The sequence below is a fragment of the Schistocerca serialis genome, chromosome 4 (genome assembly GCF_023864345.2).
Source record: "Schistocerca serialis cubense isolate TAMUIC-IGC-003099 chromosome 4, iqSchSeri2.2, whole genome shotgun sequence".
Taxonomy (NCBI): Eukaryota; Metazoa; Arthropoda; class Insecta; order Orthoptera; family Acrididae; genus Schistocerca; species Schistocerca serialis.
Genome location: NC_064641.1, coordinates 409,631,099 through 409,650,725, shown reverse-complemented (window position 1 = coordinate 409,650,725; position 19,627 = coordinate 409,631,099). Strand labels below are relative to the sequence as shown.

General features: G+C 42.7%; 1 protein-coding gene across 1 annotated transcript in view; it reads left to right on the top strand.

Annotated features, from left to right (window-relative positions):
* The first annotated feature begins 3,138 nt into the window (after positions 1-3,138).
* LOC126474496 (zinc carboxypeptidase-like) overlaps positions 3,139-19,627 on the top strand; it is a 122,386-nt gene continuing 105,897 nt past the window's right edge. Inside the window, exons 1-2 of the mRNA XM_050101966.1 lie at positions 3,139-3,282; positions 8,493-8,662. Coding sequence (XP_049957923.1) covers positions 3,139-3,282; positions 8,493-8,662 — 314 coding nt within the window. The remainder of the gene's footprint in view (positions 3,283-8,492; positions 8,663-19,627) is intronic.

Below are 19,627 nucleotides of genomic sequence, written 5' to 3'. Positions count from 1 at the left end.
AGGAAACTGTGGTTCATCTATTAAAGACACCGCATGTAGGACGCTGGTGCAACCTATTCTTGGGTACTGCTAGAGTGCTTGGGATCCGTACTGGTTCGGAATGAAGGAAGACGTCGAAGCAATTCAGACGAGAGCTGCTAGATTTGTTGCCGGTAGCTTCGAACAAAACGTAAGTATTACAGAGATGCTTCGGGAACTGAAATGGGAATCCCTGGAGGGAAGGCGGCGCCCCTTGCGGGAAACACTATTGAAAAAATTTAGAGAACCAGAATTTGAAGCAGAATGCCGAACGATTCTACCGCCAACTACATCACGCGCAAAGACCACGAAGATAAGATATGAGAAATTAGAGCTCATACGGAGGCGTGCAGGCTGTCGTTTTTGCCTCGTTAAAATGTTCAAATGTGTTTGAATTCCTGAGGAACCAAACTGCCAAGGTCATCTGTTCCTAGACTTACTTAAACTAACTTTTGCTAAGGACAACACAAACACCGGGCCCGAGGGAGGACTCGAACCTCCGGCGGGAGGAGCCGCGCAATCCGTGACATGGCGCGTCCAACGGCGCGGTCACTCCGCACGGCGAGAAACGACACGTAGTAGAACAGCATACTCGGCGCTACGCACCTTACGGTGGCTTGCAGAGTATTTATGTATATGTAGATACTACTATAGTAAGAAAACAGGAGCTATATTTTAAATGTATTCTACTCGAGCACTATCTCTTCAAAATGGCTCAAATGGCTCTGAGCACTATGGGACTTAACATCTGAGGTCATTAGTCCCCTAGAACTTAGAACTACTTAAACCTAACTAACCTAAGGACATCACACACATCCATGCCCGAGGCTGGTTTCGAACCTGCGACCGTAGCGGTCGCGCGGTTCCAGACTGACGCGCCTAGAACCGCTCGGCCACTCCGGCCGGCCACTATCTCTCAAGATGCCGAGCCCCCACTACTTTTATGGGGGAAAAATCCTATAAATATCCTGTCAGGGTTGCCAAATTATCACTTGACTAACGTGATGAATAATTAAAAAACTCTTTTCATTTATTAGTTGACCAACAATCATCAATAGGTATCCAGAATGAGATTTTCACTCTGCTGCGGAGTGTGCGCTGATATGAAACTTCCTGGCACATTAAAACTGTGTGCCGGCTCGAGACTCGAACTCTACCAAGCACTTGCCCGCGAAAGGCACAGGCCCCGAGTTCGAGTCTCAAGCCGGCATACAGTTTTAATCTGCCAGGAAGTTTCATATCAGCGCACACTCCGCTGCAGAGTGAAAATCTCATTCTGTAAACATTCCCCAGGCTGTGGCTAAGCCATGTCTCCACAATATCCTTTCTTTCAGGAGTGCTAGTTGTGCAAGGGTCGCAAGTGAGCTTCTGTAAAGTTTGGAAGGTAGGAGACGAGGTACTGGCAGAACTAAAGCTGTGAGGACGGGCCGTGAGTCGTCTTTGGGTGGCTCAGTTGGTAGAGCACTTGCCCGCGAAAGGCAAAGGTCCCGAGTTCGAGTCTCGGTCCGGCACACAGTTTTAATCTGCCAGGAAGTTTCATCAATAAGTATCACTATTTTTCCTGTCATTAAAACATAAATTGACATAGTAATCTAGTACTTAAACATTAGGCACAAATTTTTTTGGTGATTAACTTTTGCTACTTACAATATTATAAAGTTCTGGTTTCTTACCGATATACATATGGCTACAAAAGTTGCTCTCCCTTTCTTTTTCCAGAATTATATTCTTAAATTACCCATTAAAAAGTCTATTGCTCCCCTATTTAAAACATACCATGGTCATTTATAGAAGATCTTTGAAATCCTTTTTCTCTGTGCGATGAAGATCAGAGAGTCTGCTGTTCATTACTCAATTCTTTGAAAGAAGTTTGCGTTTATTGTGTTTGCCTACTGCACCGCCCTTTGTTGCTACATACTGTCACTGCTTTCTATACACTGTTTCGTTGTTACATTCTTAGAGCGCGCCTTCTACGACTATAGTCCGTTACGTACCGGTCGATGCAAGGTCGGAAATAGCGTTGTTGCCCGTTTCAAGCGATAGCTGCGGTACGCGCATGCAAGATCTTTGCTCTTGGAGAACGCGTACGTCTTGAAAATTACGTCTCTCGCTTGCTTATGTAGAATTTGTCGCTTACCACTATCATTAGCCATGAAAACTCGCAAAAACTGGAATAAAAATTCACGCTAAGCCCACGTTTAAATTCTCGCAACGGCCATGACTTTCACAGCAGTGCACTCAGAACACTACTCAGTCCTCATTGCTTACACGTGAATCCGTGATGTCAGTTGTGCCTAAACTCGACCGCTATTATTCCTTAGTCCAACTACAGTTGTAGTATTTCGTCTTCCGGGCTCCGATACTTTTTTTTTAAGTAAATAAAGTTTAGAACCTAGTTTCATCTCGTTATATATATTCTGACTTATTCCTAGACAAAAGAGAAAAAGATCGAAAATTTTTGCATAGTATGTAGGTATGTCAGGACAGAGCGTAACTTGCCTGCGTTCGCCAAACTCACCCCCTTCCATCGGACTGCCACAGGGTACAGCGTGATTCCTCAGGCACCACATTTTCTGTCATCCACTGACCAATAGCGTCACTCTTTATACTTGCTCAAGCGTCGCTCAGCACTGACCACAGAATCGAGCCCCTGCACACATTTCTTGTGTTAGCTGGATTGCAGGTAGAACTCTGGAACTCACGGGTTATTCCCTTCCGCAGATTTCATGCGATTTTTATATCCGCACCCCGCTGTGCTCAGCGGTCCCTGTCCGACAGTACATTTGTTTAGCTGCGGGTGCTATTCCGCGTTTCCGCTTCACAATCTCTTCATCAACAGTCGACGTAGGCAAATTTAGAAGGGTTGAGGTGTCCCTTATGGGTGTCGTTACTGAGGTGATATCCAATGTTCTAAGTCACTGAGCTCTGCTGTTGTTACTGCGTCTCTACTGACAGTTTTACCAGTTTCCTTTTATACTGGTGGTTTCGCCTCCTATGACATCTAGTGGCCAACTCTGAATTATAAGGGGTGGGGTGTCCGGATACTTCTCATCAGACTGTATATGCTGCATCGTAAGGATCGAGCGCGCTACAGTTATGCTTCTGGTTTTCACTTCCACCATGGTGCCTAGAAATTTGATGATCCTGGCGGCTGGGATGGTGCTGACAGCTGGAGAAAGGCTGCGGTACGATGACTACCGTGTGCTGCCAGCAGGCGAGGAGCAGCTGGAGTTCTTGGGTGGTCTCCGCAGGTATCAACCTGATGTGAGTACTGCAGCACCAACCTAGTGGAATGGAACACACTTCTTTCAACTAGAATAAGCCGGCTGCTCAGTGACGAGAACCAAAGCTTTCAAATTTCTGTTATGACCTTCACAGGAGATATTACAAATACCACGAATGAAGATTTCCAAGAAGGCTACACACTAGTCTTACTACTTTGTTCTGAATATTATTGTTGTGGTCTTCAATCCAGAGATTGGTTTGATGCAGCGCTCCATGCTACTCTATCCTGTGCAAGCTTCTTCATCTCCAAGTAACAACTGCACCCTACATCCTTCTGAATCTGATTAGTGTATTCATCTCTTGGTCTCCCTCTATGATTTTTACCCTCCACGCAGCCCTCAAACACTAACTTGGTGATCCCTTGATGCCTCAGAAAATGTCCCACCAACCAATCCCTTCTTCTAATCAAGTTATGCCACAAATTCCTCTTCTTCCAAATTATATTCAGTACCACCTCAGTCGTTACGTGATCTGTGCATCCAATCTTCAGCATTCTTCTGTAGCACCACATTTCGAAAGCTTCTGTTCTCTTCTTGCCTAAACTATTTATCGTCCATGTTTCACATCCATATATGGCTACACTCCATACAAATATTTTTAGAAAAGACTTTCTGACACTTAAATCTATACTCGATGTTAACAGATTTCTCTTGTTCAGAAACACTTTTCATGCCATTGCCACTCTTTATATCCTCTCTCCTTCGACCATCATTACTTATTTTCCTCCCTAAACAGCAAAACTCATCTAATACTTTAAGTGTCTCATTTCCTAATCTAGTTCCCTCAGCATCACCTGCTTTAATTCGACTACATTCCATTATTCTCGTCTTGATTTTGTTGATGTTCATCTTATATACACCTTTGAAGACTATGTCCTTTCCGTTAAACTGCTCTTCCAGGTCCATTGCTGTGCCTGACAGAATTATAGTGTCATCGGCAAACATCATAGTTTTCATTTCTTCTCCATGGGTTTTAATTCCTTCTCCAAATTTTTCTTTTGTTTCCTTTATGGTTGCTCAGTATATTTGTTCTGAATGAACATGCCGAAACCAAAACCTCTGTCAATATTGATGAGATGTACAATATTTTAGTTACATGCCAAGTAATATGGTTCAAATGGCTCTGAGCACTATGCGACTTAACTTCTGAGGTCAACAGTCGCCTAGAACTTAGAACTAATTAAACCTAACTAACCTAAGGACATCACACACATCCATGCCCGAGGCAGCATTAGAACCTGCGACCGTAGCGGTCACTCGGTTCCAGACTGTAGCGCCTAGAACCGCATGGCCACTCCGCCGGCTGCCAAGTAATAAAAGTGGCTCGAAAATAAAGAGTGATTTGTATAGTACATTAGGAATTTTGGAAACGGATGACACACTTCTCGTTACTTAAGAGTTATTGAAGTTTCCTGGCAGATTAAAACGGTGTGTCGGACCGACACTCAAACTCTGAACCTATCACGGGCAAGTGGTCTACCAACTGAGTTATCCAATTACGACCCACGACCCTTCCTCACTGTTCTACTTCCCCCAGTACCTCTTCTTTTGCCCGCGAAATTCAAAGGTCTCGAGCTAGAGAGTCTGTCTGGCACACAGTTTTATTCTTTCAGGAAGTTTCCTATCAGTGCACTCTGCCGGGAGTGAAAATTTCATTCTGTTAACAACTGTTCACGGCAAGCAGTTTAGCAGACGGAGATCAATGAAACGTGCTGAATTTTCCGTCTTTAAAAGTTACTGTCACTGCTCTCTGTCGTCAGGTCACTATTCTTACTAATGGAGTGAGCTTTTCTGATTACATAACCTGATTGGATCTGTTGCGAGAAGAAAATAACTGACCGCCGTGATTCGCTTAGACCTACTGACAGTATCGGAAAAGTGAGAGATAGACGTAGATTGGGAGGGGGGGGGGGGGCAGGGAACAGTGCGTTTACTCTCGACGTCTTTCAACGATACGGCATTTGGAGTAGCGCATAAGCTGAATTTCGTCTGGATATACCACGCTCCCAAAAGAAATACCAAAGCGCCATCGCTCTAGAGGAGGGTTTCTCAAATTGCGTGTTAATATGTGTTCCAAGAAAAACTATTAGTAAAATGGATTTTTTTGGCACTATTTCTTGTTCTTCTTTTTATTATGATTTCTGTGTTATTAGTCATGATTTTATGACTTAGGGTTGAAGTTATCACTGAATAAAATAAATTTATCTCATTGAAAAAAAAATTATTAACCTTAGAAATGAACAAGGTGTTACGTCAAAGCACCACGATTCTCAAAGTGTTACGTTAGAGGTAAAGTTTGAGAACCCTTGTTCCAGAGGAGTGCAAAGTCAATCAGTCTAGCCACGTCGACGATTCCAGCAGTTAATGACTGCGAAATCAAATGGCTCAGTGTCGGTGCCTTGCTGGAAGTACACAAACAAAGCTTCAATCTGGGTAAACATTATAGTCACAACCATTTCACCTAACAGCTCCAGATACATGCCATCACACGTTCCTTGAAGATCCATTCGATAATACGTGTCGCCCTCAGTTTCAACCGCTACTCTCATTCACAATAACCACAATTCAGATGTATCCTTGACCCAATTTTCCCTTAAGCTACTTAATGTACAGTTTTTACTTGTTCGTTTTCGTGGTGGGAATCACGGAATTTTGGTTATTCTGTGCTCAGCTGCCTTTGTCTGATTTTTCTTCCTTGGAACTTCTGTTTATGTCTCACTGTCTTAGGGTACAGATAGGTTCCGCGAGCGTGGCTGATTGTTGACACCTCGGCTCTCTGAAATTAGATTTTTAGCTCTTTAACCTTCTCAGAGTGCTTCAATATGCACTATAATTTGTTAACTTTGACCCTGCTTCATCACTGAGACATGTTTCTTCATGTCTGCCAGAAGCTTGTACGTTACTGCGCCTTATCTTTCAGGGGGAAGCTTGAGAAAGTACGAACATCTTTGTATGTCCCGCGAGATATTGAACTTATTGAAGGAGCACGGTTCTGGTTCTAATCAAACTCTCTCTGGGGTCCTATGAGATGACCATCCAAAGACGCTGAGACAATGTCGATATTAATGCCGTTTACTCAGGTGAGACAGTCTTTTCTGATAAGAGGCAAGAAACGCTGACGAAGAATTCGATTTGCTGGGGTCTGTGGGGAGAAAGGTTTATTTCACCACATATTATATTCAATATGCGACAGTCCAGGTGACAACGTTGTCGTTGTCGCCTTCAGTCCGAAGTGTGGTGCGATGCAGCTATCCATGCTACTCTATCCTGTGCGAGCCTCTTCGTTTCCGTTCATCTCCGAATAACTACCGCAACATACATCATTCTGAATCTGCTCGTTGTATCCATCTCTTGGACTCCTTCAACGATTTTTACCCCCCTCCCTCCCCCCTTCCAACCGGTACTAAACTGGTGATCCCTCGGTGCCTCAGAATGTGTCCTATCAAGCGATTCCTTGGTTTGGTCAAATTGTGCAAAAAATTTCTTGTCTCCCAATTCTATTCAGTACCTCCTCATTAGTTACGAGATCGACGCATCTAATCTTCAACATTCGTCTGTAGCACCACATTCCGAAAACTTCTATTCTCTTTCCAGAATGAGATTTTGACTCTCCAGTGGAATGTGAGCTGATATGAAACTTCCTGGTAGATTAAAACTGTGTGCCGGACCGAGACTCGAACTCGGGACCTTTGTCTTTCGAGGGCACGTGCGCTACCAACTGAGCTACCCAAGAACGATTCACTACCCATCCTCACAGCTTCAATTCTGCCAGTACCTCGTCTCCTACCTTCCAAACTTCACAGAACCCCTTCTGCGAACCTTGCAGAACTAGCATTCCTGAAAGAAAGGATACTGCGGAGACATGGCTTAGCCACAACTAACGGGATGTTTCTAGAATGAATTTTGGAAACATCCCCTGAGTTGTGACTAAGCCATGTCTAGGCAATATTCTTTCTTCCAGGATTGCTAGTTCTGCAAGGTTCGCAGAAGAGCTTCTGTGAAGTTTGGAAGGTAGGAGACAAGGTACTGGCAGAATTGAAGCTGTGAGGACGGGTCGTGAATCGTTCTTGGTTAGCTCAACACAGTTCCGCCTGAGACGCCGTGCTGCGAGGACGTGCTTGATGCTCCTTTTAACTCGTCTTTACAAGTCGCGAACGCTTGTTCCTACTGTTTGTGACTTCACGTGTGGCGTCGTAATTTCGTGTGCTACTGTGTGTTTTCTGTATGTGTGTGTGTGTGTGTGTGTGTGTGTGTGTGTGTGCGTGTGTGTGTTCTTTTTTGTCGTTTTTTTTGTTCATAGCTGCTCCGGGCGCTAAAAAACACCAAGCATATGTTTCGAATGAAGTGTACCCTGCGCTTCGAGTTCGACAAGGCTTCACGACGTGTGCAACCGAGTTCTTTACAGGTTTGTGAGTGGATTGTTGACATCATTGGCATTACAACGAACCAAGTCCACACCGCTTATTATGACACTGAGAAATGCTGTTTTTTTTTATTAAAATGCTTCTCGACAGAATCCTCTTCAAAACGGGAGGGAAAGCCGAATTTCGCCATCGCGATGAAACTGTAAGTACTGTTATTATTACCAACTCTGATGTAGAATACAAGAATGTGAGTTTGTTTAACTTACCCCCGGAGGTAGAGAACTGTTACTTAAAGGAAGTGTTGAGTAAATACGACGATGTGTGCTATATTCGTAACAAATGATGGTCCAGTCAGCATAAGATACAATGCTACAGTGGGATGAGGTCAGTTGAAATGCACGTTAAAGACAATATCCCGTCTTACATTCTGGTGTGTGGCTACAGGGCCAACGTAAGGTACAGTGGTAAGTCGTTGACATGTCATATCTGCAACGAAAGTGGATATCTGCGCCAAAGTTGCCCTCGCAAAGTGTTCCTGTTACAGAGTAGTTTGCAACAGCGTGAAAAACTAACGCTGGCGGGTATGGTAGCAGACACCAAAGTGCTGGTGAGTGGGGAGCCGTCCACGGTTGGGAATGCTAGGATAAAAAGCATATTTCCAGGGAAGAATTCACGCCGCTTATTGGTAAAGGTACTGTCGAACAGACAGCAGTAGTGTCATCTTATTGCGAATAAGCGGCGACGCACGTGCGATGACGATAGCCCTAGCGAAGATGATGGAGAGACTCAAAAGGTATTGCGAACGGCTATTCCATCTGCTGTATAGGTGACAGATGCTGTGGATGTTGTGAAAGACATTGTTACCACTGCCCTCGCAATTGCTAACTCGGGCTCCGGCTGTACAATTTCCAGCAAGCATCAGCCAGAGGTGCCATTGGCAGCCGGCCTGCGAGGCGAATTACAGGCATCACAACATACCGCTCCGCGGGAGGCAAAGTCCGTCGGTAAACAGAGCCGGGCCGATAGCAGCTCAGACTGTAAACACGTCTTTCCGCTTTTTTTTTTTTTTTTTTTTTTTTTTTTTTTTTTTTTTTTTTTTTTTTTTTTGTCATCAGTCTACTGACTGGTTTGATGCGGCCCGCCACAAATTCCTTTCCTGTGCTAACCTCTTCATCTCAGAGTAGCACTTGCAACCTACGTCCTCAATTACTTGCTTGACGTATTCCAATCACTGTCTTCCTCTACAGTTTTTGCCCTCTACAGCTCCCTCTAGTACCATGGAAGTCATTCCTTCATGTCTTAGCAGATGTCCTATCATCCTGTCCCTTCTCCTTATCAGTGTTTTCCACATATTCCTTTCCTCTCCGATTCTGTGTAGAACCTCCTCATTCCTTACCTTATCAGTCCACCTAATTTTCAACATTTTTCTATAGCACCACATCTCAAATGCTTCGATTCTCTTCTGTTCCGGTTTTCCCACAGTCCATGTTTCACTACCATACAATGCTCTACTCCAGACGTACATCCTCAGAAATTTCTTCCTCAAATTATGGCCAGTATTTGATATTAGTAGACTTCTCTTGGCCACAAATGCCTTCTTTGCCATAGCGAGTCTGCTTTTGATGTCCTCCTTGCTCCGTCCGTCATTGGTTATTTTACTGCCTAGGTAGCAGAATTACTTAACTTCATTGACTTCGTGACCATCAATCCTGATGTTAAGTTTCTCGCTGTTCTCATTTCTACTACTTCTCATTACCTTCGTCTTTCTCCGATTTACTCTCAAACCATACTGTGTACTCATTAGACTGTTCATTCCGTTCAGCAGATCATTTAATTCTTCTTCACTTTCACTCAGGATAGCAATGTCAGAATCTCGAACAGCTTGCACCATTTTATATTGTCAAACGCTTTTTCCAGGTCGACAAATCCTACGAAAGTGTCTTGATTTTTCTTTAGCCTTGCTTCCATTATTAGCCGTAACGTCAGAATTGCCTCTCTCGTCCCTTTACTTTTCCTAAAGCCAAACTGATCGTCACCTAGCGCATTCTCAATTTTCTTTTCCATTCTTCTGTATATTATTCTTGTAAGCAGCTTCGATGCATGAGCTGTTAAGCTGATTGTGCAATAATTCTCGCACTTGTCAGCTCTTGCCGTCTTCGGAATTGTGTGGATGATGCTTTTACGAAAGTCAGATGGTGTATGGCCAGACTCATATATTCTACACACCAACGTGAATGGTCGTTTTGTTGCCCCTTCCCCCAATGATTTTAGAAATTCTGATGGAATGTTATCTATCCCTTCTGCCTTATTTGACCGTAAGTCCTCCAAAGCTCTTTTAAATTCCGATTCTAAATCGACTCCTGTTTCTTCTTCTATCACATCAGACAAATCTTCACCCTCATAGAGGCTTTCAATGTATTCTTTTCACCTATCTGCTCTCTCCTCTGCCTTTAACAGTGGAATTCCCGTTGCACTCTTAACGTTACCACCGTTGCTTTTAATGTCACGAAAGGTTGTTTTGACTTTCCTGTATGCTGAGTCTGTCCTTCCGACAGTCATATCTTTTTCGGTGTCTTCACATTTTTCCTGCAGCCATTTCGTCTTAGCTTCCCTGCACTTCCTCTTTATTTCATTCCTCAGCGACTTGTATTTCTGTATTCCTGATTTTCCCGGAACATGTTTGTACTTCCTCCTTTCATCAATCAACTGAAGCATTTCTTCTGTTACCCGTGGTTTCTTCGCAGCTACCTTCTTTGTACCTATGTTTTCCTTCCCAACTTCTGTGATGGCCCTTTTTAGAGATGTCCATTCCTCTTCAACTGTACTGCCTACTGCGCTATTCCTTATTGCTGTATCTATAGCGTTAGAGAACTTCAAACGTATCTCGTCATTCCTTAGTACTTCCGTATCCCACTTCTTTGCGTATTGATTCTTCCTGACTAATGTCTTGAACTTCAGCCTACTCTTCATCACTACTATATTGTGATCTGAGTCTATATCTGCTCCTGGGTACGCGTTACAATCCAGTATCTGATTTCGGAATCTCTGTCTGACCATGATGTAATCTAATTGAAATCTTCCCGTATCTCCCGGCCTTTTCCAAGTATACCTCCTCCTCTTGTGATTCTTGAACAGGGTATTCGCTATTACTAGCTGAAACTTGTTACAGAACTCAATCAGTCTTTCTCCTCTTTCATTCCTGGTCCCAAGCCCATATTCTCCTGTAACCGTTTCTTCTACCCCTTCCCGTACAACTGCATTCCAGTCGCCCATGACTATTAGATTTTCGTCCTCCTTTACATACTACATTACCCTTTCAAAAGGGCCATCACGGAAGTTGGGAAGGAAAACATAGGTACAAAGAAGGTAGCTGCGGAGAAACCACGGGTAACAGAAGAAATGCTTCAGTTGATTGATGAAAGGAGGAAGTACAAACATGTTCCGGGAAAATCAGGAATACAGAAATACAAGTCGCTGAGGAATGAAATAAATAGGAAGTGCAGGGAAGCTAAGACGAAATGGCTGCAGGAAAAATGTGAAGACATCGAAAATGATATGATTGTCGGAAGGACAGACTCAGCATACAGGAAAGTCAAAACAACCTTTGATGACATTAAAAGCAACGGTGGTAACATTAAGAGTGCAACGGGAATTCCACTGTTAAATGCAGAGGAGAGAGCAGATAGGTGAGAAGAATACATTGAAAGCCGCTATGGGGGTGAAGATTTGTCTGATGTGATAGAAGAAGAAACAGGAGTCGATTTAGAATCGGAATTTAAAAGAGCTTTGGAGGACTTACGGTAAAATAAGGCAGAAGGGATAGATAACATTCCATCAGAATTTCTAAAATCATTAAGGGAAGGGGCAATAAAACGTTGGTGCGTAGAATATATGAGTCTGGCCATACACCATCTGACTTTCGGAAAAGCACCATCCACACAATTCCGAAGACGGCAAGAGCTGACAAGTGCGAGAATTATCGCACAATCAGCTTAGCAGCTCATGCATCGAAGCTGCTTACAAGAATAATATACAGAAGAATGGAAAAGAAAATTGAGAATGCGATAGGTGACGATCAGTGTGGCTTTAGGAAAAGTAAAGGGACGAGAGGGGCAATTCTGATGTTACGGCTAATAATGGAAGCAAGGCTAAAGAAAAATCAAGACACTTTCGTAGGATTTGTCGACCTGGAAAAAGCGTTTGACAATATAAAATGGTGCAAGCTGTTCGAGATTCTGACATTGCTATCCTGAGTGAAAGTGAAGAAGAATTAAATGATCTGCTGAACGTAATGAACAGTCTAATGAGTACACAGTATGGTTTGAGAGTAAATCGGAGAAAGACGAAGGTAATGAGAAGTAGTAGAAATGAGAACAGCGAGAAACTTAACATAAGGATTGATGGTCACGAAGTCAATGAAGTTAAGTAATTCTGCTACCTAGGCAGTAAAATAACCAATGACGGACGGAGCAAGGAGGACATCAAAAGCAGACTCGCTATGGGAAAAAAGGCATTTGTGGCCAAGAGAAGTCTACTAATATCAAATACTGGCCATAATTTGAGGAAGAAATTTCTGAGGATGTACGTCTAGAGTACAGCATTGTATGGTAGTGAAACATGGACTGTGGGAAAACCGGAACAGAAGAGAATCGAAGCATTTGAGATGTGGTGCTATAGAAGAATGTTGAAAATTAGGTGGACTGATAAGGTAAGGAATGAGGAGGTTCTACGCAGAATCGGAGAGGAAAGGAATATGTGGAAAACACTGATAAGGAGAAGGGACAAGATGATAGGACATCTGCTAAGACATGAAGGAATGACTTCCATGGTACTAGAGGGAGCTGTAGAGGGAAAAAGCTGTAGAGGAAGACAATGTTTCCAGCAACGTTTGATGATGGGGCAATCGCACGACCTTGTCAAACATTTCCAGCTTGTTTTCTAGTACAATTTAGTTCTTTCCTGTACACTAAAACATCATCAGCAAACTACGTCACGAAGCTTTCGATTTTATTCACTGTATCGTTTACGTACAAAGTGAAATCTGAGGGCACCGTAACACTCCTTCGAGTACGCATTATGCTGTTTTTGTTTGTGACTACTTCATTACGTTAAGGAGGAGGTAAGGAAATAACTAAACCTGTTCGATATTCCATAATTTGATATTTTTCCCTACACAACATAGCAGAAGTATAATGAACGCATTCGGAAGCCAAGGAACATAGCATCAACATGATGGACGTTGTCTACGGTCTTCTCGATCTCACGGAAGAACAGCACAAGGCGATTTTAATAAAATTTATTTTTACTTAATCCATGCTGTTCCTGCAGAGGATACTTTAGTTTTCCAAGGTGAGCAGACAAAAGCATAAGACGTATTTCATAATTCTAAACACAACTGACGCAAACGAAATTTAAACAGAATTGTGCGGACCTGTCCGACCAGCTTTCTCGAAAACGAGAATCTCATGTGTCTTTTTTTCTGTGGCCTAAAACCCTTCGCTGCCCCAGTGCCTTACAACATACAGCCGCTAGAAGTGCGGACAAAGACTCGTCATCATTACTTCAAGTCTTTGTTGATTCCATGTCGTGACCTATGGAGGCTATGATTGCAGTATTTGGAGACTTTACAACCAATCTCCAAGTCAGAGATAATGTACAGTTTTATAAACTTTATTATTTGTGCATTCTCATGCTTCTGACTGTGGGGCGTCAAGTTTTCACTCGAATGCACCCTTTTGCTGCAGAAATATTCAGAAACGTTTGCGTATTTATTCAGAGTTGGGCACCAAGTTCACGCCAATCATCAGTGTAGAAACACAGAATCTGAGCGACGTTCCTGCTAGTACCTGTTTTGAAGTACTCGTATTGATATCAAGTCAAAGAGTAGCTGTGCGTTAAATGTTATCCCTGCCTGGTCGATAATACCGATGCTCGCAAGCCTCTCCAATTATCATAAGTCTTATCGGAGACAAAAGATACGGATCAGTGTTTTCTGCCAAGTTATTAATGTCACAAACGTCATATTAAGGCGTAGTCGGGTCCTGGCCGTTGGAACCGATATTCTTCTTAGGACATCGACAACGCAGCGTTCGACATCAACGAAGGGAGGTACGTCGCGGATATACAAGGGCTCTTCGGAAAGTAGGGTCCGATGGGTCGAGAAATGGAAACAACTGTGAAATAACAACGAAGCTTTGCAAATATGTGTTGGGCGGCGTGTCTAGTATCCCTGTCGATTGAGTCACGTCGTTCTTTTTAGTTCGGAGCACACCGTAAGCTTGTAAAGACGACTAGAACAATAAAGTCTCCAGCTAAATATAGGTGCCTGCTGAGAGCTTTCGCCTGATTTCATGTAGTCCCATATAACGTTTCTGTTATGAATTTGCTTCTTCATGCAATTACCGGCCGTACACTGCAGGAGCAATGAGGGCGCCCCTGGATAGTTTTCGGTGGGAAGTTTTAGATTACCCACAACACAGCCCGGACTTCGCTCCCTCTGATGTTCATCTCTGCTCACTTGAACCGCTGCTTCCGCAGACAACATTTTAGCACAGACAGCGAACTGCAGACTAGGGTAGAGAAGTGGCGGAAAGCACGGGTGGCTGCCTTCTATGACGAGGGTGTAGGGAAGTTCGTACAACGCTGCGACAAACGTCAAAATCGAAGAAGTGATTGTGTAGAGAAGTAGCTGGATGGTATAGCGAACTGTTGCAAACAAAACATTTTTCATTTTCATTGTTGTTTCCATTTCGCAACCGATCAGATCTGACCTTACGAATAGTCCTCGTCCGTATCTACTGTATAAGCGACATTCTACATAGCTGTAACTTCTTTCACCTCCGAAGTCTGAAAATTGCGTTTTGGATGCGTAAAAATACACTAAAGGACGAAGTCTGAAAATTGCATTTTGGATGAATAAAAATACACTAAAGGAAGAAAAAATGTTTCGCATGATGTATCACTGCCAACTAACTTAGGTCGACGAAATATGGACGTATAGAAAGAATTTCTACAGTCAAATACAGAAAGTAACAGGAAGGAATACGGAAAAAGACGAATAGGAATGACTTTTTATGCAAATACAATAACCTCTCTTTAAGTCACCGCGATTCTTTGTGGTCTTCTGGGCATTACAAATCGTGGGAAATGGTTGTTAATAGAATGATTGGTCAACACGGACGACAATGTATGCTCTTCGACACGCTTCTGGGAAGGCGTTCCATTCCTCAGCCAGGTTTGTCGACAGCTGCTGGGTGGCCGTTGGTGCAATATACCCACCCCGATACATTCCACACGTGCTCGATGTGATTTAAGTCGGGGAAACGGGTCAACGAATCCGTTCGCCGAATACCCTCTCTTTCCAAGAGCTCCTCCATCTTCGCTGTTCGATAAGGTCTCGCACAGTCATCAAAAGAAATGAAATCAGGGCCAAATGACACAAGGAAGGACTACAGTCTCACTATAACGTTGACAGGTGAGCGTAACTTTCCAATGACTTGGATGCCAGTACACCCATGCAACATTATGACTCCTGACAACATAACACATGGACCAACAAAACGATCTCTTTCAGAAAAGTTCCAAAGCGCAGTTCCTGTTTCCACCTCCCACCATACGAGGGTATGTAATGGGCCCAGCAAAATTGTCGAAAATGGTCGCTTTGGAGGTCCATGTGGGGAGGCATAATGTTGCATGGGCATACTGACCTAAAAATCTTTGGACACGGTATGCTCTCTGGTCCCCATGACCGTCTTTTCATGGATGTATTCAACCCTGAGTTCATTTTTATGGATAACTTCGAACAGCTCAGACGGTGAAGCATTCGAGGAATGGACTGGGGTGCTCTTTCACTCGACTTAAATCCCTTCGATCACGTGCAGGATGCGTTGGGGAGATGTACTGCAGCAAAAGTTTTTATCTGTGAGGCATTCACAACTGTTCTGCAACATTTTCATGGTAAATAAATCCTCCAAAGATGTAAAATGTTTTTTGACCAAAGTCTAGCACGATAGAAGTCGCTTGATATTACCACGGTTTCGGCGTCCTAGCCCCGTCATCAGGTGTATCTGAAATCCAGCAGTTGTAGGACGTCTTGTCAATGCACTAACCACTAGTAGACGAACATCTACCTTAGGCTGACCAACAAATAACATCCCCCTTTGTGGCTATGACTGAGCGTTGGAGTTCTTCGCAGTCAAAATTTGGGATGTTATTCGACGGTACACGTATCGTAGATGTTTGCCTACTAGTTGTTAGGGCACGGGCATGGCGTCCTACTAGTGCTACATTTCAGATACATCTGATAATGGGGCTCGGACACCGATACCTTGCAATTAACGTATTGCTGCACGTCCATATGCATCAACGATTATCCAGCTCTTGCCTACCGCACTGGTGGAGTTGTGGAAAACTCAACCACAAGAGCTGTTCACCAACACTGTCTCCAGCATGGGATCACACAGCTGCGTGTGGTGATGTCAAACCCTATTAAGAACCATGTACCGCCTTCTGAAACATCCAGGGGATCATCAAGAAATGCGGTGACTTGTTTCTAATTATTGTCTTTGAATAAAAGTGGTACTTCTGTTCTTCCCACTTCGTATTTATTTCAGTTACCTTTTTTTGCTATACAGTAGCAATTCTTTCGATGTATGGCCTTAGTTTCATCGAGCTATGTTACTTAGCAGTGATACATCATGTGAAAGCTGCTTTCATCCTGAAGTCTTGCGAACCTGTATGTAATGGTAGGTCCCGGAGCAGTGAGTGTACAATTTCCATTATCGTTGTTGTACTGAATTAAGATATGATAGATGCCATATTAATTAACGGCGATTCATTAACTGCTTAAGTCAGACGTGAACATTTTAGCGACTAGTACTGTTAAGGCAGTGCTCTTCTGCGAAGAAGCTACAACCACTGTTTCCCGTACCGAGACTATATTACACTGCAAGGGATGTGGATGACCTCTAACTCCAGCGTGACTTATAAAGTCCGATTACAGTGTCGCCCATGTGGTCTGCTCTAGAATAGCACTGATAAACTACTTTTGAACAAGGACTTTAACTATATAGATTACTTCAGATGTATGGGATGACTTTTTTGGTAAACTTTTTGGAATTCAGTGATCAATTAATTGTTATATTTAGATTAAAGTTCAGTCTTGATCACGTTATGTCTGTTTTAATGAGTAACCGGTTTCGGTTTTTTCTATAAAACCGTCATCAGACCCATTGGCTCCCTTGGGTTGGTAGGTGGAGCTCTCCTTGCGGTGCGGTTCCGGGCTGAAGCGCCTAGAACCACTCGGTCACAGTGGCCGGCTAAGATTTTTGAAAAGACCATTTCCAGGACGATGGATATGACGTTTTGGTCCACATCGATGACCAGCACGCAGTATCGATTTAAATCAATGGATTTTTACTTTTGGGGCCATACAAAGGAACTTATTTACGTTCAGCAAATAAACAATGTGAACAAACTTATGCGGAGGATTTTCGTTGCTGCCAGTATCATAAAGGCAAATTGGTGTAAGAGGAAACAAAGTAATGCCGCTTTCATTTTCGTTGCAGCACTGTTGTACAAAAGGAAAATATTCTTAATTTAATTTTCCTTTTGCCATTGTAAAAAGATGATACAACTGTCTGTAATTAATGCAGATCGAATTGGTAGGTGGTTAATTTTGTACTAACGGAAACACATCTTATTTAATGTTAGCTTTTCTTTACTATCACGACCTTCGTTAAGGTAACTTCGTAAAAGTGGAAAAGTCTGCTTGCACTTAATTCATTCTTTACGAGAAATAAATTACACGTTCTTGACTACTCAACTTTGTTAAAATTGCTTGTTCCGGTAGCACCTGACCGCAGCGCCGCATCATTGTACACGTCCAATGTTTGCATTGCTCTGGTTCGTCCGTTACCTTTCTCTGAGCGCTCCGTCGATGGCGGTAATAGGCATTTAAGGTCGTGTACCGTCAGTTGACATAAACAGAAAAGCGTCTCGTATCATACCTATAAGTAGGTGGTCTGCAAAAGTAGACTCTATTTTTCTAAATTTCCAACTTTTGTGGTGTTCCTTCAAGCGGGTGCATATTGCCTTGCCAGATTGACCTTTACAGAATTCTTCACAATTACTAGTACTTTTATATATCCCACTCTTTTCCAAAGCTGGACTGCTATCTTTACCATTGGGCAAAAAGTGTCGAAGAGTGTTGTGCACACAAAATGTTGTTTTCGTGTTCCTAGATTTAAGCTTCTGGCTACATGCAATGAAACTTTTTCTAAATAAGGAATCGTGCACCGTTTATTGTGTTCTTGAGGTGATGGGTCGAAAACATTGTAGAGAAGAGAGTACTCCTGTTTTCTTCTGGTTTTTGTGCTTTATGAAGTCCACTAACGTAGGAGGGTAGTCATTAATTGATGCTTCATGTTCTCTTGCATTTAATTCCATTTTAAACTTGTCTTCACCCATGGTGATGGATATTAGGCGTGCATCATTGAATAAAAGGCACCACGTTTATGGATCACTGAGAGTTGAGAATTGGCAGATATGAAAATATCTGTGGCGGTGAGTTTCCTGTAAACCTTGAAAGCATGAATATGGTCACTGATGTCTTTGGTTCCTTCAAAATATATAAAATATTTTACCAAGAACCCTCAGATCAGTTAATCTACGTAATACACACACACACACACACACACACACACACACACACAAACGCGCGCGCACACATACATACTGGATAAGGTTGTCAGCAAAAAATCTCGAAAACTTCCAGGTCGATTTACTTCATGTTTTTACGTGACAGGGTAATGAACATTTTGATGCACGTAGGCTGTATATATTTAATATATATAAGGTGTTTCAAAATTACACAGGCAGATTTTGAGGAGATGTAGAAGATGTCTTGAGGAACAGGATGAGGGTAGGAACACTCGTCGGGGAACATCATCCAAAGACATTATAGAGAGTCGAAGTTCTAGGCGCTGGCGCCCATATAGAGCGAGATTTAGCTGGCCTTACTAATGGATTTTATGCAACCCCCAATGTCTTCAAAAATCAAGGGTGAGATTTTAATATTCTCTCGCTAGCCACGCGCCAACTATTATTTTTACAGAAATAACAAACAACAAATTTCTGTAGGAAATTTAATGTGTTAATTTTTGTTAAATGTATCAGTCTTAAGTAACGGACCCTAACCCAGACACGAACGAGTCGGAAGTTATAAGCGAAAATCGTTCTAATACTTCTGGCAGTAGTACAGGTGTTGCTAAGATTTTATGCAGGCAAATTTCAGAGGTGGCGGTATGATCTAAAATAAGAAAAAGAATTTCTAGTTTACATGGTCTCTAAAAAGTATACCTTAAGAGCTGTGAGAACTAGTTCAGTACAGGAAATATATTTCACAATAGCGAAGAGGAACAAGTGCTCTTAGCTCCTTAAGTATTCACTTTAAATCTCGTCTGCAATCCCAAATAAAGTTTCTGAGTGCTGTTTTGTAATTTGGTTTAGGCAACTATCTTGGTTTCTTTAAAGAGGGTTTGTCGAACATTATTCTTCATCTACAACATTCGCACATTATGTTTCGTCTCAAATAATCTCATCGACGACCCGGTGTTAAACTCTAATCTACTGTCCTTCTCGAACACAGTCTTTTAGTTAGTTATGAAGTTATTACGTTGTCTATTATGAATAACGCGTAAACTGTACAGAGTTAGGACTTATGGAAAATAGAGCATGTAAAGAAGCTACATCAGTTCTCATACTCTTCAGTTGGCAATAACTACATCGAAAGTTGCTCATTAAGCACTGCAGTAAGCAGACTACACTCCTGGAAATGGAAAACAGAACACATTGACACCGGTGTGTCAGACCCACCATACTTGCTCCGGACACTGCGAGAGGGCTGTACAAGCAATGATCACACGCACGGCACAGCGGACACACCAGGAACCGCGGTGTTGG